Genomic DNA, 25,722 nt, shown 5'->3' on the forward strand with positions numbered 1-25,722 from the left:
CCGCGGGACATTGTTTATAAAATATATATAAAAAAAAAAATTATACAATAAAATTATATAAATGAGTTTTTAATATAATATATATTGTAATATATTAAAATTTTATATTATTATAACGAAATAAACTTACCACTCTTATAGAATATAATGAAAAAATAAATATAATAGTGATTTTATATATTTAATTGTGTTAATAGTGTTCGGAGTAAAAATTGATGTGAGATCGAGGTAGGGCGAGGGACACAAATACCATCCCTGCCCCATCCCCGTTCAGTTTCGAGGAAAAACCGCCCCAAACGGGACAATTTGGTTCAATTACCGTGGGGCAGTTTCAGATTGTTATCCTTAGTTATGACAATAGACACTAGTAGAAATGTCATAATTACCGAGGATGATAACCGAGAGCCATCAAAAACTTTCAGAAATAAAGAGGTCACCGAGGGCTTTACATAGTTCTCGCTAAAGTTTAAATAAGTCACTGAGGGCTTTACATAGTTCTCATTGATAATACTTATTTCTGAGAACTTTTGATTTCTGTTCTCGCTGATAATAATATTTCCGAGGGAACCCGTAACACCCTTGTAGATATATTTAATTTAACCCTAAATCGATTCTTTCTTTCTTCTTTCTCACTTCCGGCGCCGATCCGACCTCCACGAACCGCGCGCCTGATTCCCTTGTCGTCCAGATTAAATTTGTTGACGTCCCAATTCCGTGAACCGCCTTATTCCGTCGCCGTCCAGAATCGAACGAACTTGTTCTCCCATTTCTGCCTCTTTCCGTCCAGAATCAAACGGACTTGTTCTCTGATTTCGCGTCGCGCCTCTTTCCGTCCCAGATTGTTGCTGTGGTTGATTCTCACATTGCTATTGCTGTTGTTGAACGCGTTGTTGCTTCTGTTGAAGCCCCGAATTTTGCTGAAAAGGTTAGTTCTCCCTTTCTTATTATGGATTGAAACACTTAAATTGGGATCTATTGTTAAGCTTTAGTGTTTATTTTACAACTTAAATGTTCAATTTGATTTACAGACCATTTTGGAATTTGATTGGTTTGAATACCAGTGTCAGTGGCTTCTTAAAGTAATTCTTGCATCTGTTTATTTACATTTTTGTATGTTTTAATTTTAATAAGTGGTTTGATTGGTTTGAATAACAGATGATTTAGTATATTTTAATTTTAATCTTGAGCGTTTATTTAAGCTTGATTGGTTTGAATAACAGATGATTTATTATGCAGCTTAAATGTTTGTTGTTGTAATTTGTTAGTTGTGTAATTTGGTAGCTGTAAGTTGTAATTTGGTAGTGTTTATTTATAGCTTAAAGATTAGTTGAATGGGAGGCTTTGAAAAGAGAATAATTGGATATTGTAGTTCTTGAGTCACAAAGAGAAGAACTTGAGGCTAAAAGAGAAGGACAAGAGGCAAAAAGATAAAATCTTGAGGCACAAAGACAAATACAAATTGAAATTGAAAGACAAATGGAAGAATTTCAAAACCAGTTGGCAACGTTTATGGCGAGATATCCTCCACCTCCACCTCCACCTCCGGATCAATCTGCTATATGGTGTTTTTTTTATATCTTTAAATACTTTAACTATGGGTTAATTAGAATTTTGGTTTATTAGATATTATAATGTTAAATGAATTGAGGATTTAAGTTTATTGGATAATTGTAATTTTGGATTATTGAGATTTTGGTATATAAAATTCGGTATTTCTAATTTGTGTATGTAGGTCTGAAATTGTTTGGTTTAAAATAAGTAATATTCGGTTTATAAACGTTTTATTTAAAAAAAATATACTATAGCCGAGAGCATTTCGAATGCTTTTGTTAAAAATTAAAAGAAATCTCCGAGAGCATTTCAAATGCTTTCGTTAATAATGACAAGCTTTCTCCGAGAGCATAAGACACGCTTTCATTAATGATGAAAAGAATTCTCCAAGAGCGTTAGCACTGCTCTCGGAATTAATAAACGCGTTTTTCTGAGAACTTTCACTACCCTCGGTTTTAGTCTTTCTCCAAGGACTTTAGATGCCCTCGCAAAGACGCTTTTTTCTTTCTCCGATAGCTTTATCACCGAGACGCGCCGAGGGCATTTATCACTCTTAGTGACATCTTTCACCGAAGGCATAGAGTCTTTCTCCGAGAGATTCTGTCCTCCCAAATAACCACTTTTTTACTAGTGAGAGAATATCTTTTCTGAAAAATTGGTAAAAGTATTTGGTGAACTTATTGATTTTTTTATTAAAAAAGTTATATAAATTAATAATTGATATGTAGTGGCAGCAATTGGCTCCTTAGCATTCACAATCGCCTTGGTAGATATGATAGATATGGAATGCTCCTCTTCGTTCCTAGAGTTTATCTCAAACTCGTAGGCCTTCAGATCGGCTAGCAAATCATAGAGTTCTATCTTGTTGAGGTATTTAGATTCCCTCGTCGTCATCGTTTTAATATCCCACTCTCTAGGCAGAGCACGACTTTGATCACAACCTCTTTATTTCTGTAAGTCTTGCCCAAAATGGATAGAGTAGTAATGATTTTACTGAATCTTTCATCGAACTCATTCAACTTCTCTCCAGGACACATCTTGAAGTTATCGAACTGCTGTGAGGCAACCATGAGTATGTTTTTTTGGTTTGCTCATTGCCATCACACAATTGAGTCAGCCTTTCCCAGATATCTTTTGCAGTGGGACATGAGATGATCTTGTTGAACATGTTATCATCCATTGTCTTGTAGAGGATGTCTTTCTCCATATTGTCAAGATTGTTCTTTTTCTTATCTTTACTGGTCCATTCAAATCTTGGCTTCTCAATCTTTATCGGACCATCGGTGATGATAAACCACATATCATCATCTATGGCAGACAGATGAGTTTGCACTCTCACCTTCTAATCATTGTAGTTTTCCTTACAGAATATAGGAACCTTGTTGGTGACAACCATAGACATGATTTCGGATCTGATGATACTTGAGAATAGAAAACAAGGCTCTGATATCACTTGTTAGGATCGGTGTTGACAATAGAGACTATGGTCTGGCTATTGTAAACAACTTATGACTTCAATTCGGTTTTAACTCTGTTAGAAGTTAAAACATGTTTTCATTCTTCACAAACTCTTGAACAAGTTCAAATGCGGAAACATTTGTTGGATTTGAAGATTTAGATGAACGAATGTAAATGGAAAAAAGTAAAGAACACAAGGAGTTTTATGGATATTCGGAGATAAAACTCATACGTCACCCCTTCTTCCACAACCGAAAGGATATCCACTAGAAGACTTTGATCGGTATAGAACACACTACACATACCCAATCAGAAACCACAGGACCTAACAATTGTCTGCTTCTGAATTTCTAGCTAACTCTCTGTTGAACAGAACAACCTCTTTTTAACTTACAACACTGAAATTTCACACAAAAAGAACAGTATATGAATTACAGTAATCACACACAGACAGTGAGTAGTTTATGCTTAAGCTTGAGAGAGATTAGATAGCAGGAGCAAATGTATCTTTGTAAGTAATTTCTTCAAAGTTCTAGTTGTGTCTCAGTGTATCTATATTCACGCGTTGTCCTTGAGTATCAATTTATACTTGAAGTACACCAACGATCGAATATTCTTTATGGACACATGTCCTCCTTTTGTTGGACGGCCGTTAATGGTACGAGAGTACAACAGACTCTAAGCATTGGGATCGTGGCCGTACTAGACAGGTAGTGCGCCGAATATCCTCTAATATTGTCTTGTACTAGAGAGATACAACGTGGGAAATTTGAGTGATAAACGCGTACGTGGTAGTCTTTCATTTGTTGGGATCAACTCGCTTGTCAGACTGTTGAAATGGTAACTGTAAATGAGCTGAGAACGTGGTTAGATGGATGCTTCCTTTAGACGGCTGCTAAAGCAAGACAATAGACGTTCTTTTTCAGACCGCGTCTAAGAAGAGGTTAGACGGTGTCTAACTACGCTTCTCTTTAGACCGCATCTAAAGGAGTTAAACCTCGTCTAACTACGTTTCCCTTTAGACTGCGTCTAAAGGAGTTAGACCTCGTCTAACTACGCTTTCCTTTAGACCATGTCTAAAGGAGTTAGACTTTGTCTAACTACGTTTCCCTTTAGACCGCGTCTAAAGGACTTAGACCTCGTCTAACTACGTTTCCTTTTAGACCGCGTCTAAAGGAGTTAGACCTCGTCTAACTACGTTTCCCTTTAGACCGCGTCTAGAGGAGTTAGACCTCGTCTAACTACGTTTTCCTTTAGACCGCATCTAAAGGAGTTAGACCTCGTGTAACTACGTTTTCCTTTAGACCGCGTCTAAAGGAGTTAGACATCGTCTAACTACGTTTCCCTTTAGACCGTTTCTAAAAGAGTTAGACCTCGTCTAACTACGTTTCCCTTTAGACCGCGTCTAAAGGAGTTAGACCTCATCTAACTACATTTCTCTTTAAACGACATTTAAAGTAACATAATTCTTTGGATTTGTACCTGCACAAAAACAGTTTCACAGATTAGTCTTATTCGTTTGCAATATTAAATTAAGCTCTTCAGCTTTGCCGGTGCATAACTAAGTTTTACTTTTATTAATTCTCACATCATCAAAATATTGTCGGCCTACAATTAACCAGAGGTTTTAAATAAGCTTATTTTCTAAGTTTATTTTAATCAATTTTACTTGACTCAACATAATCAGCACTAACAATGATGAACATATTTCATTAGAGTCATGTACACTAGATCCAAGCTTAGATCAACTCAATAAAGAAAATCGTAACTTAATTGATCCGACTTCATCAAACTCATATTCCCTAAGCTCAACTCCAAAGAGGTACAAATCAATAAACAAATGTATATGATAACTATTGTTCAATTGAGCCCGAAAACATTGACAAAGCAATCAAAGAAGAATCGTGGAGAAAATAATTGAAGGAAGAAATTCATGTGATCATGAGAATTAGACATGGCATCTCGTTGACAAGCCAACCGACAAAAAAGCCATTGGTAATAAATGGATCTACAAAGACAAGCATCATTTTATCCGACAAATGATAAAAGAAAAAGAAATTCAACTTGAGTTATGTCGATATGAAGAACATGTATCTTACATTCTCTCAAAAGTATTTTCAAGAGAGAGGTTCCAACAACTCCAAGTTAAATTTGAAATTCGACAACATATTAAGGGGAGAGTGTTAAAATTAATGTGGTGTAACCTCCGCCATATTGATTAGATATTATTATAAAATCTTAACAACCAATTACATTATCTTTTATTTTAAATTAATTGTGTGTGAAACGTTAAAATCCTAATATTGATTAGCAATATTTTTTAGATATTTTCTTAACTATATATTAAGGCTTTGTAATTCAATTTTAATCATCAAAATAATAATAAATTTTCATTCTCTCTCAAAGTCTCTTCAAAATATTCTAACAAATACTTTATTTTTACTTTGTCTTGAAGTTTCGACGTGCTTCTCTTTCAGAATGACTACTCCATTGAAGTTTAACAAAAATGGTGGTTCGTCGACGAAACACTTGTTCCTTTCTCATCCAAATTCAAATTGATTGTCTTAATATGTTGGATCATTTTCTAAATTCAATGGGATATTCGATAGCATGATCACTAATATTAGTAATATACTATTTCAACATAGATAAATGAAAGACATAGTATACTCCAACCAATTATGGCAATAATGCAAGCTCATATGCAACATTTTCAATATTTTTCAATATTTCAAATAGTTCGACAAATTGAGAATTTTCCTCGTTCTCCAAATTTCATTACCTCCTTATTGGCGATATTTTAAGTAACACGTGATTGCCTTCACCAAATTCTAAGTTTCTTCTACGATTATCGACATGGTTTTTTTATTAAACGAATTTTATTTATTGTTTATTATATTATATGTGGTCCAAAACATCTTCTCTCGCCCGCCTCATCCAACTTATTGGTGAATGACATCTTTGACCATATAATGCATCATGAAGAGTCATCTGAATTTTAATTTGATAACTATTGTTATAGGAAAACTCTATGATATACCATGCTCATGACCCCTTTAGATTGATGATAGATGTACAAGAATGTCTTCCATTCCTTGAATGATTCTTTATGTTGTTCATCATTCTGAAAGTAAAATGCGATATTAAAACTCAGTTTGGTCCACAAACATCGATATAAACTTTTCCAAAAGTGGAAGATAAATTGACTAACTGTAAAATAATAGATGACGGGATACAATGCAATCATACAATCTCCTTAAGATTTAATCGTGCTATATTATCAAATAAAAATTTACGTTGTTACTACTAAGAAATGTGTTGATTTAGTTAATCGGTCGATAATCACCCATACTCAGGTTTTCTTTTTTTTGTTCTGTTTTTGGTAGTCAGACGCAAAGTTCATTGTCTTCCCATGTTCAATATGGGATCGACAATGGATGCAACAATCTCGTTGGTCTTTGATGTACTGTTCTTACTTGTTGGCAAGTGAGGAATTGAGAAACAAAATCAACTATTTTTCTCTTCATTTTGTTCCAATTAACCATTTTTCTTTACATTTTGTGCCACCAATAATTATGTTTTAAGTCTCGATACATCTTCGTGCTACCTAAGTGGATCATATATTCGTGAGTATTGTGATTCCTCTAGTACTTCCTTCTTTAGAGTCTCATAAAATCAATCATAATCAAATGTAGAATCACAAATTTTCATCACTTTCCAATCAAAATTTTATGTTTTTCCTTTTCTTTTTTTTTTTTTTTTGTTAAATCTCTTTTAACATTTGTTATGTCATGCCTCGTGATCATTTTGCTGAGCAAATTTGACTTTATCGATTAGAGTAGAGTAAGAACCATACAAAACAATAATAATAATAATAATAATTTTGGGGGTACTTCTCATTATTGAATGAGTTTAGTGCGTGAGTGGCAGTTGACATGACAAACTTTTGGGCTATAGAAAATCTCTTCTACGAGTGAGAAAAATAATGGAAAGTAAAAGGGAGAAAATTAAAGACTTTGTTTGGATTAAGGTAAAGAGTACCACTAAATAATGTATGGAAATTTCAATTCTTTTAATTATTTTAGTTTATTTTGAGACAATAAGATGTTAAAGTTGTAAGAATTTATGAATTAAGAAATCATGAAGTAGTTTTGAGATATGAAATATTTGTAAGAAATTAAATGTTAGAAATTTATGAATTAAGAATGTATAAAGTAGTTATGAGATATTAAATATGTGTAAGTATATGCTTCATGATGATGTGTGATTTTATGAAGGTATTGTGATGAAGAAAATGGTTGAAATGATTAGGAGATATGAAAAGTTCATGGATAGAAATTAGAATTATTGACTATGTTATAAATTTTTTCAAAGGTTCATGGATAGAATTATTGACTATGTTATACATTTTTTCAAGTGTTTGAAATGAATACTGAATTATTGAATATGAATGTTTGGAATGTTTAAAAATAAGGGAGACACTTGATAATATGACTATAAGGGATGAAATCATTTCATTATTGTATATGTACTTATGCTGAAATAAGGAGGGATGATTTGGACGTTTGGGTTAATTTTATAGCCATTAAGCTAACTTTTGAACTTTTAGGTCCTTGCGCTATTCTTTGCTAATGTATGGGTGATTAATGGTTCTATTTTTTTTTTGTGCTAATTTATTGGTGATTAAGGGCTTCGTGTCACTATGCTAACAAACAAATAATTAAGGGTTGCGTGTCATTAAGCTAACAGCCGTTAATAGTAAATTTTTGAATCATTTGTTAACTTTTGTACCACTATAGGCTTCATCACTACACATTTTGGATTAATAATTAGAAACTATGTACCATTAACCTTGAGCCTTATTTCCGAATATATATATGTGTGTAGGCTTCATTACTGCACATTTTTGGATTAATAATTTGAAACTTTGCATATTGATCTTGAGCCTTATTTCCGAAATATATGGGTTATGTTTACGGTATTAAGTAAATATAGACAAGACAATTATTATTCGAATATTAAGTATTCATTAATGTTAATAGTTTGTGATGTGTTCGTCGTTTTTCTTAGTCGTTTTATACTATTTAGTTTAACTAAAAAACAATTCTTATTTATATTTAGCGTGTTTAGCTCACTCGAGTTGGATTAATTATTTTCAGATAAAGATTAGAAGTAATCAAGAAGGACTAAAGAGATTGAATCATAGGGTGTATAAACATTTGTATATATATAATATAGATAAAAAAATCATCACATTGCTCTTATAGCTCAGTTGGTTAGAGCACCCGTTTAGTAAGCGGGAGGTCTTGAGTTCAACTCTCAATAAGAGCAAAATTGATGATGTTTTTTTCCAACAAAATCGATTTTATTGATAGTTAAGAAGCAAATATGGTGTCATTAAAATATTTTGAGAATAATCTTATTTTGTTAAAGATCCCACCTTTGTAATTGGTATTTATGAATACAATATATGGTTTGGGGATAATAATTAAGCAGTGCAGAAGCCTAAGGTTTCCCAAATTATATAATTTAAGATATGTCAAATATCACAAGATAACCATGTTTAAAAGTGATCTAGTTTTTACAAATAGCTTTATTGAGGTTTGTTACATTTTTTAATCTAAATTTAAATTTTTGTGCCATTTTGACTAAAGCTTATCTAACTAATTTATTCACCCCTCATTTTGCAACTTTAAATAATAAAAAATGAAAATACAAATGTCACATGACACATCTAAATGGTCAAATACGTTAAGTAGAGAAGTCCGCACAAGGACATTGTCAATAAACACCGAATATCGAATATCGAAGAATCTATCCCTCGTGTTTCTTACACACTTTCTTTATCGGTTTCTTATGAAAAAATTGAGTAGCGACTCCTATTGAAAATTTGTTTTTTTAAATTTCATTCTCATCTTTGTTTTCCTTCTACTATCATTTCTTTTTTTATCGTCTATCTTTTTTAAGGAGGATGATGAAATTTTGGACATAGATCATCAAACGAGATCATCAAACGAGTGAAGAATATGTAGAGACAGATTCAACGCATGCAAGTTGCAACTAAGTATTTCGTTTTCACCCTACCATAAGCATAATTTATGTGCAAATTTAATTGTGTATTGTAAATAGGTTCAATATTGCATGCTTGTCGTTAATTATTTTTATTTCATTTTTGTAGGTCTAGGGATATATGAACCGGAATATTTCAACCGACGACGGATAAGAGCAATTAATCGATAAAGACAAGTATACAGTAAGAGATGTTTAACAAAGAATGGACAAAATCAAAGTTTTTTTATGATATTCATGAACTCGTAGACACCACGCTCTTGTGCCTAACACTTAATGACCGGAAGAAGTTTGTCCAAATCGTGATGTGATGCGTTGCAGATACAACAAGAGAAGTTGTGAAAGAAATTGAGAGTGTCGATCAAATGACTGGCTTGAATCCGAACTATTGGTCAAAGACTATATTAGAGAACTAAGAAGGGTCTAGTAAAACATTTAGTCATCCCTACCTACACTTGTTGTTCATAAGTGAAGATGTCACACATGTTTTACAAACTTGTCCTTTCACTACCCTCTTATCAGTCCTAATACTTTTCGCATTTTCGATTTCAAACATGCAACTACGTCTCAATGCCTGACCCCCTTGCATCACAATTGTCATACTCACAACATTCATCGCCACTAGGCTCTTACCTTTAGGCCTAAGTCCATATCCCATTCAAATTATAACTATCTAAGTTTGACGCATCGAGTCGATTGTGATGAAAGTGTGGCGACAAAAATATAATGGTAATTTTTATTTTTTTTAAATATAGAATATTTTAGTATTTTTATTCATAAATTAAATAATTTGATTGATAAAAAAATAAATTAAATAATGGTTAAATTTAAGTATTTTTAGATTGTTTGAACAAATTGAAATCTCACTATTTTTTTTTAGTTGTGTTTGTATGAATTATTGTGACACTACTTGAAAACTTCAATTTGTTACTTAAAAGAAAGTAAGCCTAAAAAGTCAATTTTGTTAATAAAGATTGAAGGCAAATTGAAAAAAAAAAAAACAACTTGCTGGTGGCTGATGCGCAGGTTAGACGCAGCAATGAGTGGACATATATGCGCCACAAAGGCAACTAACCACCCTTAACCTGTGACAGAGCCTCGGAGGAGGAGAGAAAGAGAGACGAAGGATTACCATGCGCCTGCGGGGGGAAAAAGGGTGGGAAATATAGTTGTCTGTCGGAACTAGAGTTTGAATTGATACACTCAAGGACCAATCAAAGTATTCTTCGATAGATAATCAAGCAATGGAAGCTGGAAGAACGTTAATTCTTGAAGAATTGAAGTAGAAATCACATGAAAACCATATTTCCATCGCCACTATTTTGTGGATTGGCTCGTGGAATCGTCAGTTCGGGATATGGAAGTTGCCGTCGATGTTCTTCGTCCAGGATTATGGCTAAGAAGAACAAGAAGCCAACTTTATCTCCTGCTGAGGTACTTAATAACTTTAGATTTCGGTTTAGGTCTAGGGTTGTTAAATATCTTACTGCTTTAATTTTCTTATCCTGATAAAAGATTTCGTGATTTATACCATTTCTGACCGCCTGCATAATTGTTCATAATTTTCATTTATTTGCTGTTGATACTTGATAGGGTTCTGAATCATCAGCTCCACGGATCACATCAAATGTGAAGCAGAATTTACAATTTTTAAAGTTATGGAAGGTTGGTTCTTCCTTCATGTGCTGTGCATAAAAGATAGGAAAATACTACAGATTCTCCTCTTATGGGGAAAATTTGCAGGAGTTTCAAACCAGAAAATCGAACACACCAAAGCCTGCTACTAGTTATCGCAGAAAAAGAGTTGAGAAGGAAGAACTTCCAGAGGACAATGATCTCTACCGTGATCCTACTTTGTCACTTTACTAGTAATAATAATCTTTAATCCTTGTATACATAATAATTCATAAGCTGTATGAATGAATATATGGTCTGATCTTCTTTCTTGGCAGCACAAATCAGGATCTAAGCAACGCCGTTCCAGTCTTGCTTGTAGATGGATATAATGTATGTGGCTATTGGGCAAAGCTGAAGAAACATTTTATGAATGGAAGACTTGATATTGCTAGGCAGAAACTTATTGATGAACTTTTGACTTTCAGTATGCTGAGAGGTTTGCACCATTTCCCGGTTAATGCTTTTATTAGAAGGCTATAAACTTTGTTTTATGATTTGTGGACCTCATCTTATAGTAGAAACCACAAGTGAATTGACTGATTATAACTGTAATCAGAAGGCCACAATTTGATGCTAATGAGTATTTTGCTCCATAAACTTTCATTTCATTGCCACTGGCTGTTGATTTGGAATCTTGTTTTAAAAAAAAGGCTTAAACAATAATAATGATTATAATGCATTTAAAAAAAATGTTTTTTCTCCCTATGTTGCTTCGTTAAATTTTCATTTTTTTAATGGATTTTTTAAAATTTAATTTAAGAAGCTTGTCAGGTGGAAAATTAAAAAAAATCAAGGCAAATCAGCAGCCACGTGTAAGTGATTTGACGGCATTAAGTTATATCTGTTAGACAAGTAGCAAAACCAGACTTTTTTAAAAGTTCATGGAGTTATTATAGTGTGGAGTCTACTATAAGGATCAAAATTCTACTTAATTGAAAGTTTTATAACTAGCAACTTTGTTCATTTGAAGGGACTCTGAAAATTGCAAGTTTCATTGGATTGTACTTACTGTAGTTATTGGTAGAGAACTTCCAGAAAGGATGCTCAGTTCAAGCTTGTCAGGAGTCTTTAAATGATTATTCCCATTGATTTATACTCTATTCTAGATTATACTGCACTTATCTCATTTATTTGTTTATCCCTCTATGACACCATTAACTCATTGCAGAAGTGAAAGTAGTAGTTGTATTTGATGCAATGATGTCTGGTCTTCCCACTCACAAAGAAGCTTTTGCTTGGTATTGTCTTGTACACCTAATCAACTTTGTCTTTTTCACACTATGCGATGCTTTCTCAGGTTATTATTCTATACTGCAAATAGAGAAGTTTGGAAAATTAAAGTATTTTTCCCTTATGGCCATGTTTCAGGCACTGTTTTAGTAAGACATGTATAAGGATAAATCTAGCTTTTTCATATGCTATAGCCTTCGTTAATAAACACATTGTTGTCCAGATTTATCATTCAGGTATTAATTCAGATGAGATCACGTTTTGAAACATAGGGTATCTGAAGATTCTGAACTTAGTCTGGTTGGATCGGAAGGCTCATTTAGCTCTGTCAAGGCTCATGACCACAAGGTTGTGTGTTCGAGGCTTCATGACCATTTAAAAAAAAACTAATGGAATCTATATAAGTCTAAAAAAAGCACTGATTATAGAATTGATCTTTTAACTGGAGGCATTGTTAGATTAAGCTGGGTGAGGGCTAAAAAGGAAACAGTCTTGAAGAGATCAACAAAATGTCCAAATTTCAGGATAATTAGTCGGTAGTGGATCAACTAGAGTCATTTGAGTGTGCTGTGATTTATGGTCTATCCAGCTAGCTACACATTTCATACCAAACGAATTTGGATCTGTATCCCAAAATTCATTGGTTATCCAGATTTATGAAAAGAAAAGTATTTCTCCCCCTTACTACATCTTGAATCATTGGATTGACTGCAGTTTATTACATTATATGTTACTTTTTTCACTTAACTTTATTGATATAAAGCATTCTTAGTAGTGCAGTGTGGATATTATATTCTCGAGTGACACATGTGCTGATGCATGGATTGAAAAAGAGGTGAGATTGAGATACTAATTTACTTGCTTTGACTCCCTCTTTCAAATAGGATGATGCATAATCCATTTCCTCGCAAACATGGATGATCCGTTTGGTTTATGGTTTATGCCTACCTTATTTATTTTTTTCAAGAACACTTTGATTACTCTCAATGGTACACTATCCAACTTATTGTATGTTATCCAAGGTTGTGGCTTTGAGAGAGGATGGGTGCCCGAAAGTTTGGGTGGTGACATCAGATCGTTGTCAACAGCAAGCGGCTTATGGAGCAGTATGCATTTCTATTTTTGGATTTTTCCCCTCATTACCAAAGATTTTTTTTCTTTCTTTCGAAAAGGTATATTTACCTTAGTAATCTATATATGGGAAAAAAAGTCAAAATGGAAAAACCACAATGATTTTGGCGTATCCTGATTAGATCACCTCAACAATCATATACTAACTATACTTTAACCCACACCACGTGTAGAGATCTTGGCGGAATTGCCACATATAGTTAATTTTTTAAGAAAACTCTCCCTTGTTTCTCGAGCCTTGTTTCTCGAGAAGAGATGGGAAAAATGTTAAATATCATTTGAATAGTTGATCTAGCTCTTGTTGTTTGAAAATATCCTCCACTTAACTGAGATTTCAAGAGACTTGTAACAAGGTGTTTATTATCGTTAGCTCTAATGTTCAATTCTTCAAGGAATTTGAATTTAATGAGTAATGACAGTGGATTGTTATGTCAGTCTTACTCAGAGGGCTTAGATGCCCTTAATCTGACCCAGACACCACAGTATCACGAAAGAAAGAAACATATTTTCGGACCAAATAAAATATTTTTTGTTTCTTAAATTGATATTGTAACTTCTATACCAAATGAAAATTATTGGAGGCTTATATAATGTGTATTTGTAGGGTGCATTTATCTGGAGTTCAAAAGCATTGGTTTCTGAGGTAAGACATATTTATTTTATTTTATTTTTCAAAGAAGAGCTTTTCATTAAACTGTGATAAACACTACAGTAGATGAACCAAACCATTTTAAATAGATGAGAAATGTTGTCACAGTTAATTCTACATTTAAAAAAAAAAACAAATCAGGTTTGTGGGATTAGAAACACGAGGCTTATTGATTTCGATGAAGCTCTGTTTCGACTGTTATTCCACCTTCTGTTTTTTGTGCATTTTTTTCAGATTAAATCTTCACACAAGGAGGTGGAAACTATGCTCCAAGAGCAAAGGTTCTAATCAACGACAAATATTTCGTTCTTATTTTCCAGATTTTTTCTTAAAAGATTGAAATATTATTTAAGCGGGTATTAATTGAATTTGATTTGCAGGTCATCATCAATGCAAGGCAAATTGTTGAAACACAATCTCGATTCGGAAGTTGTTGACGCACTCAAAGATCTAAGGCGACAATTAATAGAAAGCGAGACCAAGTAGAAGATTTTATGCCCAAGGTTTCATATGTTTTTCTTCCTTAGAAGCATGTAATTCTAACTATTTATAAAATTATTGGGTTCTACATTTTTATAAAAATACTGGTTAATTTTTATATCTCTATAAATGTTTATATATATTTATAATGTTATAGCTCTAATTCTTTTGATAGTCTTACTTACAGTGAAACTATTTATATTGTAATATATTGACACTTTATAAGACTATTTATATAATTTTGGTTATATTGTAAGAAATTTTCCATTCTGGCCAGAAATAATTTAACATTACAGATAAAGACAATTATCTATTTTTCTATTTTTTTACCTTCAGAATTTAATGAAATGACCCTAATAATAAATGCCTTATTAGGAAAATGAACGCCTAATAAAAATTGCAGAAGGGATCCTCTGCTACCATATTAGCCTGCTACCCATGTTGCCTCTCACAAAGAGAGGGGCAATATGGTAAATAAATGAAACAGTGTTTCATTTATTTACCATATTGCCCCTCTCTTTGTGAGAGGCAACATGGGTAGCAGGCTAATATGGTAGCAGAGGATCTCAAATGTAAAAATTGCGCAAATAATCACTTCATATTTTTTGGACGAAAATACTCCCGTCCCGTCGAGAAACGATCGTGATGAACAATTATACTCAATTTAGTCTTGAATTTTCGTCGCGAGACAATCGTGCTGTCGCGAGACAATCGTGCTGTCGCGAGACAATCGTGCTGAACAATTATACTCAATCTAGTCTTGAATTTTCATCGCGAGACAATCGTGTTGTCGCGAGACGATTGTGCTGAACAATTATACTCAATTCAGTCTTGAATTTTCGTCGCGTGATAATCGTGCGGTCGCGAGACGATCGTGCTAAACAATTATACTCAATTCAGTCTTGAATTTCCATCTCGAGACGATCGTGCTGAACAATTATACTTAATTCAGTCTTTAATTTCCCTCGCAAGATAATCGTGACACGATAGGGGTATTTTTGTCCAAAAAAGAAGAAGTGGTCATTTACGCAATTTTTATTAGACACCGATCATTCCTCGACAATTATTATGTTCACATTTTCACTTAATCCTTATAACTTATTTTTCAAGCGCTTGTTTGATTGGTCTATTGAGAATTGAACATATTAATTCAAAATTCAAAATAAATATAAATTACAAAATTAAATTAAATTCGAATTTATTAAAAATAACCCAACAAAGTTATATTTCCTCTTCTGGTGTAAAATAAGGCCTTTCACAAATTATAGTCTTCTATAGTTCTATTCCTTCTAATTGTTAATGGACTTGCAAATTATTCTATATATAAATCTGGGTTAACCTTCAGACAAATATACAATGGACTTGGACTTTCATGGGCCGATTATAATTATGGCAGTGCTTAGGTGGGCTATATAACCCATGTTAAATTCTTTTATATAGTCCACTCCAACCCAAATAAATCAAAATTAGTCTAAATAATATTTGATCCTATATTTTTACTTGAATGGTAGCCCAACCCATATGTAGGGTTAAAAGTACGACAATTATAATTGGATTCAAGGTTTTATTCGAATTGTTATGTTTGGAGTGGTTTTCTCCGATGATAGTTGATCGAGAATGAGACGAAAATAGTATTTGTGTCCCACACTCTAATTCTATTAAAATTAAAATCAAATCAACACAATTAAATATATAATATTACTAATATATTTATTTTCAATAAGTTTATTTCTTTTAATAATATTATGAATTTTAATATATTATATAAAAATATCATTTTATACAATTTTATCTAAATAATGATAATTTATTTTAAAGAAATATGATATAACGGTTGCAAAACAAAGATTTTTTTTATAGTTATTTGTTACAAACATAAGAAAAAACAAAATGATCTGAATTAGATAGATCAATATTATATCAATGGCTGAATATTATTAGACAAAAAAATTAATTTAGATTATCAATTAGATTCATATTCAATTTTGGATTATCAATATTCATATTTGATCCATATTAATTAATAAAATAACTTAACAAATCAATTTTATCTGTAAATTTATTTTCTCTCTCTATTATTCTTGTATGTATAATATAAAATGATTAGTCTATTAACAAATAATCTGACTTCTGCTTCTTCCTTTTTCTAGTTTGTTCAACTGGATTTTGTTTCAAAAGCATCAACTTTGTGTCTGGTTTGGTATTTCTCTTTCTTTTTTAAAAAAATTTAATCATTTTTTAATCCAAATTGTTTTATTGTTTGTAAATTAATTCTTAAATATGGATAGTAATACCAAAAAAAAAAAAAAAAAAAATCATTTTAATCAATTTTTGAGAAATTCAGTTTAGAAAAGAAGCCGCCAGAACGACTGGACTTCATTGCACTATATATCAATTAAAAAATACAATTTAATACAATAAAAAGGGACCCAAACATTATGAATATGAATAGACAGAATAATTCAATTAATGAATAACTAAACATATATTATATAGTAGCCTCAAATTTCTAAATAAGGATTAAATAAATCCTTAAACTTTGAAAACATGTTACTGTTGAAATGATACTTGAAAAGGAAAATAAATTTTTAATTTATTCACTTAGATATCACATAATTATAAGTAATTTTAGAATTTGGTTTATTAAGAAAAGTATTATATTTTTATATAAAAAAAATTAAAAACTATTAATTTATAATGAGAACATAAATATTTTGTTAACAGAAGATATTTAATTATTTTAATTAATAAATTCGAATGTGATTAATAAAAAATAATATTTAAATTAATTTTAAAAAAAAACTTATCATCCTAAAATTTCATATTAAAATAATCCGATTTAATTTATTTGTTTTAAAGAAATTTAATCAATTGCATATAAAATCCATCACAAATTTTATCAAAAACATATATTTTAAAATAAGCCAGTATATATTGTACAAGCCCTAGGATATTGAAGTATTATCATCTGCTCTAGCATTTGGGTTGATTTGATAGTTTCTGTAAATTTAGGGTTAAGTTGATACTTTTAGTTGTTAAAGGGTTTATTTGAAAGTTTAAATAAAGATTGAAGGTATGTTGAAACTTTTGTGATCATTAATGATCTGACGGTCAAGGGAGGGGCGTGGGGTCCCGTCGTGGTCAGATGAGTCAAAGAGTTGACTAAAGAATTTAATGATCTCATAAATCGTAGCGGTGATTAGTGGGACCCACTTCTAGTGACGTCTATTTAACGGGCGGTGATTGTCCTCTCTGTTCTTTTGTCTTCTTGTTCCCCCAATATGACCAAAAAATAATTGTTAAATTCCATTTGTTGATTAAATTTGGAGATGAGTATTTTTTGAAAACTTATTTAAGCTATTTAACTTATTCTTTAGAACTTATTCGGTTTTAAGCTATTTAACTAACTCAAAAAATTCAAACATAATTTCATTATCCATGTCATTCATCAAATCACCTGAGCTTGTTTGATATTTGATAATTACGAATAAAATCTAATTTTTATTTCAAAACTCAAACATTATATTAAAAATTTATTCAATAATTTTATCCATTTAAATATCAAAATTATTATATAATTTTATCGTTCTAAGTCACAATACTCTAATCTAAATAATATCATCTAAACTCAAAGGATAAATTAGTCTTCAAAATTTTAAAAATTAATATTTTCATAATTTTTATCAAATAAGGATTTTTAAAAGAAAACTTAGTTAAAACATAAAAAAAAAACTCCCTCCTTACTATCTATTTTTTTACCAGTCACCAGCTAATCATAAAGCCCTATAGAGATCGAACTCGAACATAAAACGATGCAGCGAATTCGAGAGCATATAAAAGAGCTAGCCCTTAATTCATTAACCAAAATAGTCTTTATTTTAAATTATTTTATTTTATTTATATATATATATATATATATATATATATATATATATATATATATATATATAAACGCTTTTTAAGTCATTTTATTACACCTCTTTAAAATCATCTCTAATCATCATTTTTTTTTTCTCTCAAATAACTCTTACGAAAACAAGCCCTTAATATATTTCATAACATCGATCAAGGTTTTTCCTAGCTTATTTGATTTTGGGTTGTTAGGATATTTTTTTCTAAAATATCTTGTTTGATAAAAAAAATTAATTATTTGAAATTTGTGTAAAATAAATTAGTAATAAATTTTTATATTTAAAATTTAAATTTAATTAAATTAAAGTAAGTATATATTTTAATATATTTATTATAAATGAAGTGATTTGATAATTAAAATATTAATAGTGTGAAATAGATATATATTTTAAAACACAAAAATAAAAAATAAAAAATCCCAAAATCAATACTATGTTTCTCTGTGTTACATAGAATGAAAAAGAAGAGAATAAAATAATAAATAGAAAACATTAGTTAAATTGGTTTGATTAGTTTAATGTGAATATGTATTAAACAACTTATTTATAGTTGTGAAAATAAAATCAAAATCTCATGAGTGTTAAATAGAGAATGTGTTGCATAATTTAGAATAAATAAAAAGGATAAACTGGAGTAAATAAATGTATTAGACATATACAATTTGAATTAGTTAAATTTTATTAAATGTGTTGAAGGGTTTAGTGAATAAACAATGAATAAAATGAATCAAACTATCTCTGAATATTATACAACTCTTAGACCTAATTTGATGAAAAGGTTTTTGGGATAAAATCCAGTTTTTATCTCAAAACTTAAATATTTTATCAACCATTAAATCAAATAATTTTATCATTTAAATATCAAAATTACCCTCTAATATTATTCTCTCTCTAAACCATCATTCTCTCCCTTACACCATATCCTCTAAAGTCAAAGGGTAAATTAGTCTTCAAATTTTAAAAACCAGTTTTTTCTAGTTTTTATCAAATAAGAGTTTTTAGGATAAAACCCAGGTAAAATCAAAAAAACTCTTTCTTCAAACAAGCCCTTAGATAAATTCGTGATAAATTAAATTGTAGAAAATTATTATCTATATCCCAAACAAACAAAACAAGGCATAAGGTTGCTGCTAACAAAAGTATTTCCTCTGAAAAAAATTCATTGGACAGTTTTGGTGAATATATATTTTCTTATCTAAATTATGATTCAGAAACACATTTATATTTGTGCAAAATCACACTGTTATAGAAAATAATTTCAATTATGATTGAAATAATAAAAAATCTTAAATTAAAGTTTCTTGAGTTATATATAAATTAGAAGTTCAATGAATTAGTTTGACTCAACTTTTCATTTAAATAAATTATTAACTACAATAATTTTATGGAATAAATTATCACGAATAAATAAAATCAAACATAGATAATTTGAAACAAATAAAAATGATAAATTCCACCGATTAATTAAACTTATGAAATACAACATATTAATCATTCAAATAAATTGAATAGTATCTCTTCTATTTGAACATTTAATAAATAAATTAGAGCACTGAATACATTATTCCTGTCTTGATTGTATAAATTTTACTTTATTTTTTGCTTGTCTTAAAATGTGTAAATTTTTTAATTGTTTTAAAAATGTATTTAATTTTGTTAATTAATATCATCCATTTGAAAGTAGCTAAAAATTCTAAAAAAATAAGACAATTTTTTCCTTTTCAAATTGTGTTTGTTTATTGATAGCCACAAATATAATTATCATGGATTATACTGTTACTTTCAAGATGGAATTTGACAGTACATATATCTTATTATAATTAAACAAACGAGCCCCACCCCACCCTAGCAAAAAAAGAAAAAGGAAAAAAAAGAAAGAAAAGAAGTCTATGGCATTATTGCATTTAATAGTCGGGCATGGTGATATGATTCTTCAACTAATCCTAACTGCTAGAATGTAGTATCTATTTATTTATTATAACATTATAATCTTTTTTATGTATAAATTATATATTATATATATGAGGGTTAACTTATTATTTTGTCACATACTCTTAATAGCTCAATAGAAAGTTAATTGGATTAAGAGATTAGCTAGTTTGAGATATCTAAATTGATTTGTATTGAAATCACAAAATTATAAATAAAAAAAAGATATTGTAAGAAAAAAAGAGAAGAGAATTATAAAATTAAAAGTAAAGCAAAACTATTAAAATAATATATTTATTTTATTATTATTATTATGCTAATAATACATTCCACATGCAATAATATCAAAGAATAATATATATATATATATATATATATATATATATATATATATATATATATATATATATATATATAATTATTATTTTCTATATTAATTTATCAATTAATAAATATAAAATTGGTTTCATAATCTCACTTATTTTCTGCACAATTGTAATGATGCTTTTGTTAGTTGGTCAAGCTGTAATAACAAATACTTAATCGGTAATTGGTTTTGGAGAATTTCTGCAGGCATTCTTTATAACATATTATAAAAAAAAAATATACAAAAATGATATTTTTTTTATAAAATATAAAAATAAATAAATAAATAAATATTGTTATATATTAAATTGTGTTTATTAGTATTAAGTAAAAATAAAAAATAAAATATATGATATATCATCCTGAGAAAATATGGCCCAAATGAAACAATTGGTATGGTTGAAATAGCCATCATTTCCTTTCTTAATTAAAGGCCTTGTTTTGATAATCTTGAAGCTATAATTTTTTTTTTTGTTGGTCTCCTAATTAAGGAGACTTCTAATAAGTTATATAAAATAATTATTTTAATAAAAAGATTTAAAAATATTAATATTAATATAAAATTAAAAAATTATTTTAAAAATATTTTAATTATTGATGATAATAATCTGCTTAATGAAACTGAATAAAAAATATAATGAGTTATATGAGAATTATTCAGATGATCTCAAATCTGGATCATCTTATTCAGTTCATTTGTTATTTGGTAACTTAATAATTGGTTAATTATTTTTGTAACTTAGACATTATTAACATGTTTATTATAGAATATGTTTATACTTTATACCCTCAATTCATCAACTTTTATTTATATATTTAATCTTACATTGTTTAATTTTAATTAATGAGCTCCTACCTTGGAAAATGGAATGAAATGACCCTAATAATTAACTTAATTGCACAAATGACTAACATTTAATAAAAATTGCAGCAATGACCATTTCTTATTTTTCAGAAAAAAATACTTTCGTCGCGTAACGCGATATATCGCGTTACGCGACATAACCCTAATTCGTTGAGCGTGCCGTCGCGTTAAACCATAACCCCGTAATAAAAATGTAAACTAATCAAATCTCACGCTATTCATTTTTTTTAATAGCTACATAACTCAATTGTTAATCAAAATATTATATTTTAAAATTTAAAAATTTATTTTGTAATTATATATTTATTTTATAATTATATATGATTAATTATTTTAAATTTATTTTACTATTTGTATGTTTTTAAAAATCAACATAAAAAATTAATCAATTTATTTTAAACAATATAAAATTTGTTCAAACAAATCTATACCCAAAATATCTAATGGATCTAAGTAAAGTTCAATAATATTGTCCTTTGTAATAAATAAATATAAATAGATAGATATTTATAACTAACAAACACACCGCCAAAACCTAGCATTTAAAGGATTGCACATCATATATATATTTTTTATTGCAAAATAAAAAAAACATCATATATATTTATATTCATTAATTACCAAACTCACCGCTATACCTTTTAATTCTCCTTTCAGTTGCCACATCATTTTCAATTCATATATTGAAAATAAATAAATATATGTAACATTCTTTTATATATATTGTATGTTTTAAAAGAAAATACCAATAAATTTATAGAAAATGCCAAGATTTATAACATGGATCGCCTAGACATGGTTCAAAGCAGCCATATATTTAATTTATTAATTAAATATATAGAATAATATATATATATATATAGAATAATATATATATATATATATATATATATATATATATATATATATATATATATATATATATATATATAATAATAATAAAAGAAGCATGCAACCAAAATATCAATTAATAAAATCTTGACATTATGATGACGTCACTATGACAATGGCTAATAATTTGAAATAATTGTTATTTTTTCTATATTTATTTTGTTCATGTATTATTCTGAAATAAATATCTCATTAATTAAAAAAATTAAAATACTTAGTTAATATATATATAATATAATTTTTAATTTATGTATTTTTTAAATATTTTTATTCTTTTTAATATATTTTGATAATTATTTTATTTCACTTATTTATTTAATAATATTTTTTAAAATATTTTAAAATATAATTCTAAATAAAATAATTATTTTTGTTTTGATATTTGATATATATATATATATATATTAAGTATTTATTATATTTTATGAATTTATTTATATATATATATATATATATATATAAAAATAAATATATATATATATATATTTATAAGAATAAATAATAATTTTAAAATATCAATATAATAAAATATAAAAATATTCTATTAAATATATTTATATTTTATTTAAATATTTATTAAATAATGAATTTAAAATATCATTAAACATGAATTTTTATCATAAAATATCTTATCATTTAAAAATAATAATTAAATAAAAATAATATATATATATTTTTTTTAAAACTTAGTATAATATAAAATAAATTAATCATATTTGACGCTAAGTTCCGTTTGTTTAGTTAAATTGGTTAAATAATTTGCGAAACTACTTGGATTTAGTTGCATTCTGAAAGAGAAACAGAAAATTAGAACCCAACTTAAAAAAAAGAATTAATTTTTTTTTATCATATTTGATATAATTTAAATATTTCATAAATATTTATTATTTTAGTTTATAATTATTATATACATTTGAATTCCTTAGATTTAGATGGAAGTAATTGATATGAGTATGTTAACTTTTAACATTAATTTTAAATTTTTTAAAATTATTTTATAAAAAGTATTTATAATATTATTTTTAAAATATTATAAAATTAAACATTAAAAAAAACATTTAAATTATGTTTCTAGGTATTATAATGTGCTAATATAGTAGAAAGGAGAAAAGATAGAGTAAACACAAACTAAATTACATACAATTTTAAAAATCAAAAAATAATTAAAAAAATAAATAATATTTTAAAAAATTAAATTACTTCTTTGCACTACATTTTAGGTAGTTTTATTTTTTAAAATGCAAATTTGAGACTTAGAAGCCAAACTATATGGAATCTATTTTCAAGATTCAAATAGTTTAGAGTAGTATTCGAATTGTTATGACATCTTTCAAAAATATGTCATTAAAAGTTTTTCTTAGTTTCCAAAATTTTAACCCTATTGTGCAAACATCACAAGTCATATGTATATACAAATTAAACTAGAAGAATATAATGCAAAGTGGTAGTGCATTTTGTGTAAATAATTCAATTTCAACCAAAATCCAATTCGCAATCAATGATCTATCGAAATGCAACAGCAAGAACCCATAAATCCCAAATTTAAGAACCTTATTCTCTTTTTTTCACATTACCTATTTAGAGTTAGAATTGATGACAAATAGTAAATACTATATTATAGATTTATAAATCTCTAAGTCGTGCAAAAGTTTAAGAGCAATTAGAGTTGAAATGAGTTGACAATTGGATCCCAAAAACTATATACCCAATGAGAAAAGCTAGGTTGCATTCAAAACACATTTCTTGTGCCTTTTGATAGACACCTTTAAAAGTTTGAAATTTGCGAAATGATGAATATTAACCAAGAAGAGGGTGACCCAATTGCTATCAAACTTTCAAATCGATTGAAATTATGTAATCATCTACTAACGTTCGCCAAATTTAATCAATTTCCACATTTTGTGATTTGTCAAAACCAATTACAATCTTATTAAGGCTTTAAGAAACCATGAATTGTTTCTAAATATGACGAGACTTCATTTACATTTTTTTTTGGAAAAATCATTTACATATTTAAAACAGGCCAGTTAAAGTCTGTAACCCCGGGATTGGTCCCCTCACAACTTATCATGTATTTGGACAACACATGATAATAAGGGGAAATCGTAGGGTGACTCCAGGTTCGATGCGTTTTAACCTTAATTTGCGTGCCACGAATCTTTCTAAAATATTTTTTTAAAAGATTTTGACATTACCGGATTATTTTTTGGAATTAATTAAAAAAAATAATTAATTTTATTTAAACATTTATAATTTAGGAATTTGTTGTAACCAAATAATAATTTGATTTAAAATACAGTTTAAACTTAATTAAACATAATTAATTTAAAATATTATTTATTTTAAAAATAGAGTCGCCTAAATAATTTTAGAAAAATCAGTAAAATGTACATGTATAAATATACTTTATACTATAGTTTATATAAGGGGTTCGTTTTTTGGTTACGCCCGGGAAAGAGCTTTCGCGCTATATCCTCCGCGCCCATCAAATGACGGTTTTATTGTTAAAGTAAAAGTATGACTATTGTAAGACCCCCAAAAGGAACGAGTATGGTATCCCCTTGGTTTCACAACGCGCCGTCTCGTGAGGCGGACACGTAAAAATATGGGAGGGAGATATGATATTGCGGGGTGACTCGAGATTCGATGCGCTTCAACCTTAGTCTGCGTGCCATGCATATTTTAAAATGAAATATTTAGTTTTTAAAAGATTTTGAAAATACTTGAAGCGGTAAGAAATTAATTGTGTAAAAATAATTAATACTTTGTTCAAATTTTAAATAATTTGGGAGGCTAAATAACAATTTAACTTGAACCCAGTTTAAATGAATCAAACATAACTAATTTAAAAAGATTATTTATTTGAAAATCAGAGTCGCCAAGAGTTTTTATAAAAATAAATAAAATAATATGTGTATAAACGTATTTAGACTAAAGCTTTTAAAAAATGATGGTTTGTGGTCTATTTATGCTCGGGAAAGAGTTTCGCGCTATGTCCTCCGCGCCCGCCTAAGAACGGTTTTAAAAAATTCTTCTAAAATAAACAAAGTCTGTTTTTTTTATAAATAAAATTATAACATTTATTACCTTTAATTAGTAGTCTAGAGGTCCTAAGCAAGGATGAACTTTAAATAATTGCACAAAACTATTTCAAAAGGTGTGTACCTATTGCGATGGTATTTAGATTTAATAAATCCTGAAAATATCAGAGGAGAATGTTAGAATTTAAAAATAAATCCCAAACGGGGCCTTATTCAAAACATTAGTTTAGAAAACATCCCAAAAATATAAAATATCATTTTCTAACCTTTCAAGATTATTTGAAAATGAGTTCAGGTTCCAAAATTACAAAAATAATTTTAGATTTTGAAAAGTGGAACCAAAGAGGTCTTAGGAGCGGAGTCATAGGGTCTGGGTTTGGTTTGGCCAATCTAGGCTCGGTCAAGAACGGGGTTGTTCGGACCATGGCTCGGTTGCATGGGTCAAGGGACCGGAGAGCTCGATCTTGGGTTCGG

General features: G+C 28.9%; 1 protein-coding gene and 1 non-coding gene across 2 annotated transcripts; both read left to right on the plus strand.

The window, feature by feature from the left end:
* The first annotated feature begins 8,266 nt into the window (after nucleotides 1-8,266).
* On the plus strand, nucleotides 8,267-8,340 carry TRNAT-AGU. Its single transcript has one exon. It is a non-coding gene; the product is annotated as a tRNA-Thr (tRNA).
* Nucleotides 8,341-10,107: 1,767 nt separating this feature from the next.
* On the plus strand, nucleotides 10,108-14,365 carry LOC124932441 (uncharacterized protein YacP). The gene is made up of 10 exons (XM_047473069.1): nucleotides 10,108-10,512; nucleotides 10,672-10,743; nucleotides 10,822-10,946; nucleotides 11,031-11,191; nucleotides 11,924-11,993; nucleotides 12,766-12,820; nucleotides 13,008-13,091; nucleotides 13,721-13,759; nucleotides 14,000-14,046; nucleotides 14,146-14,365. Exons 1-10 carry the CDS (start codon nucleotides 10,372-10,374, stop codon nucleotides 14,249-14,251), a joined length of 900 nt encoding a protein of 299 aa, XP_047329025.1. The 5' UTR covers nucleotides 10,108-10,371; the 3' UTR covers nucleotides 14,252-14,365.
* Nucleotides 14,366-25,722: the final 11,357 nt, after the last annotated feature.

The sequence above is a fragment of the Impatiens glandulifera genome, chromosome 3, assembly GCF_907164915.1.
Source record: "Impatiens glandulifera chromosome 3, dImpGla2.1, whole genome shotgun sequence".
Lineage (NCBI taxonomy): Eukaryota > Viridiplantae > Streptophyta > Magnoliopsida > Ericales > Balsaminaceae > Impatiens > Impatiens glandulifera.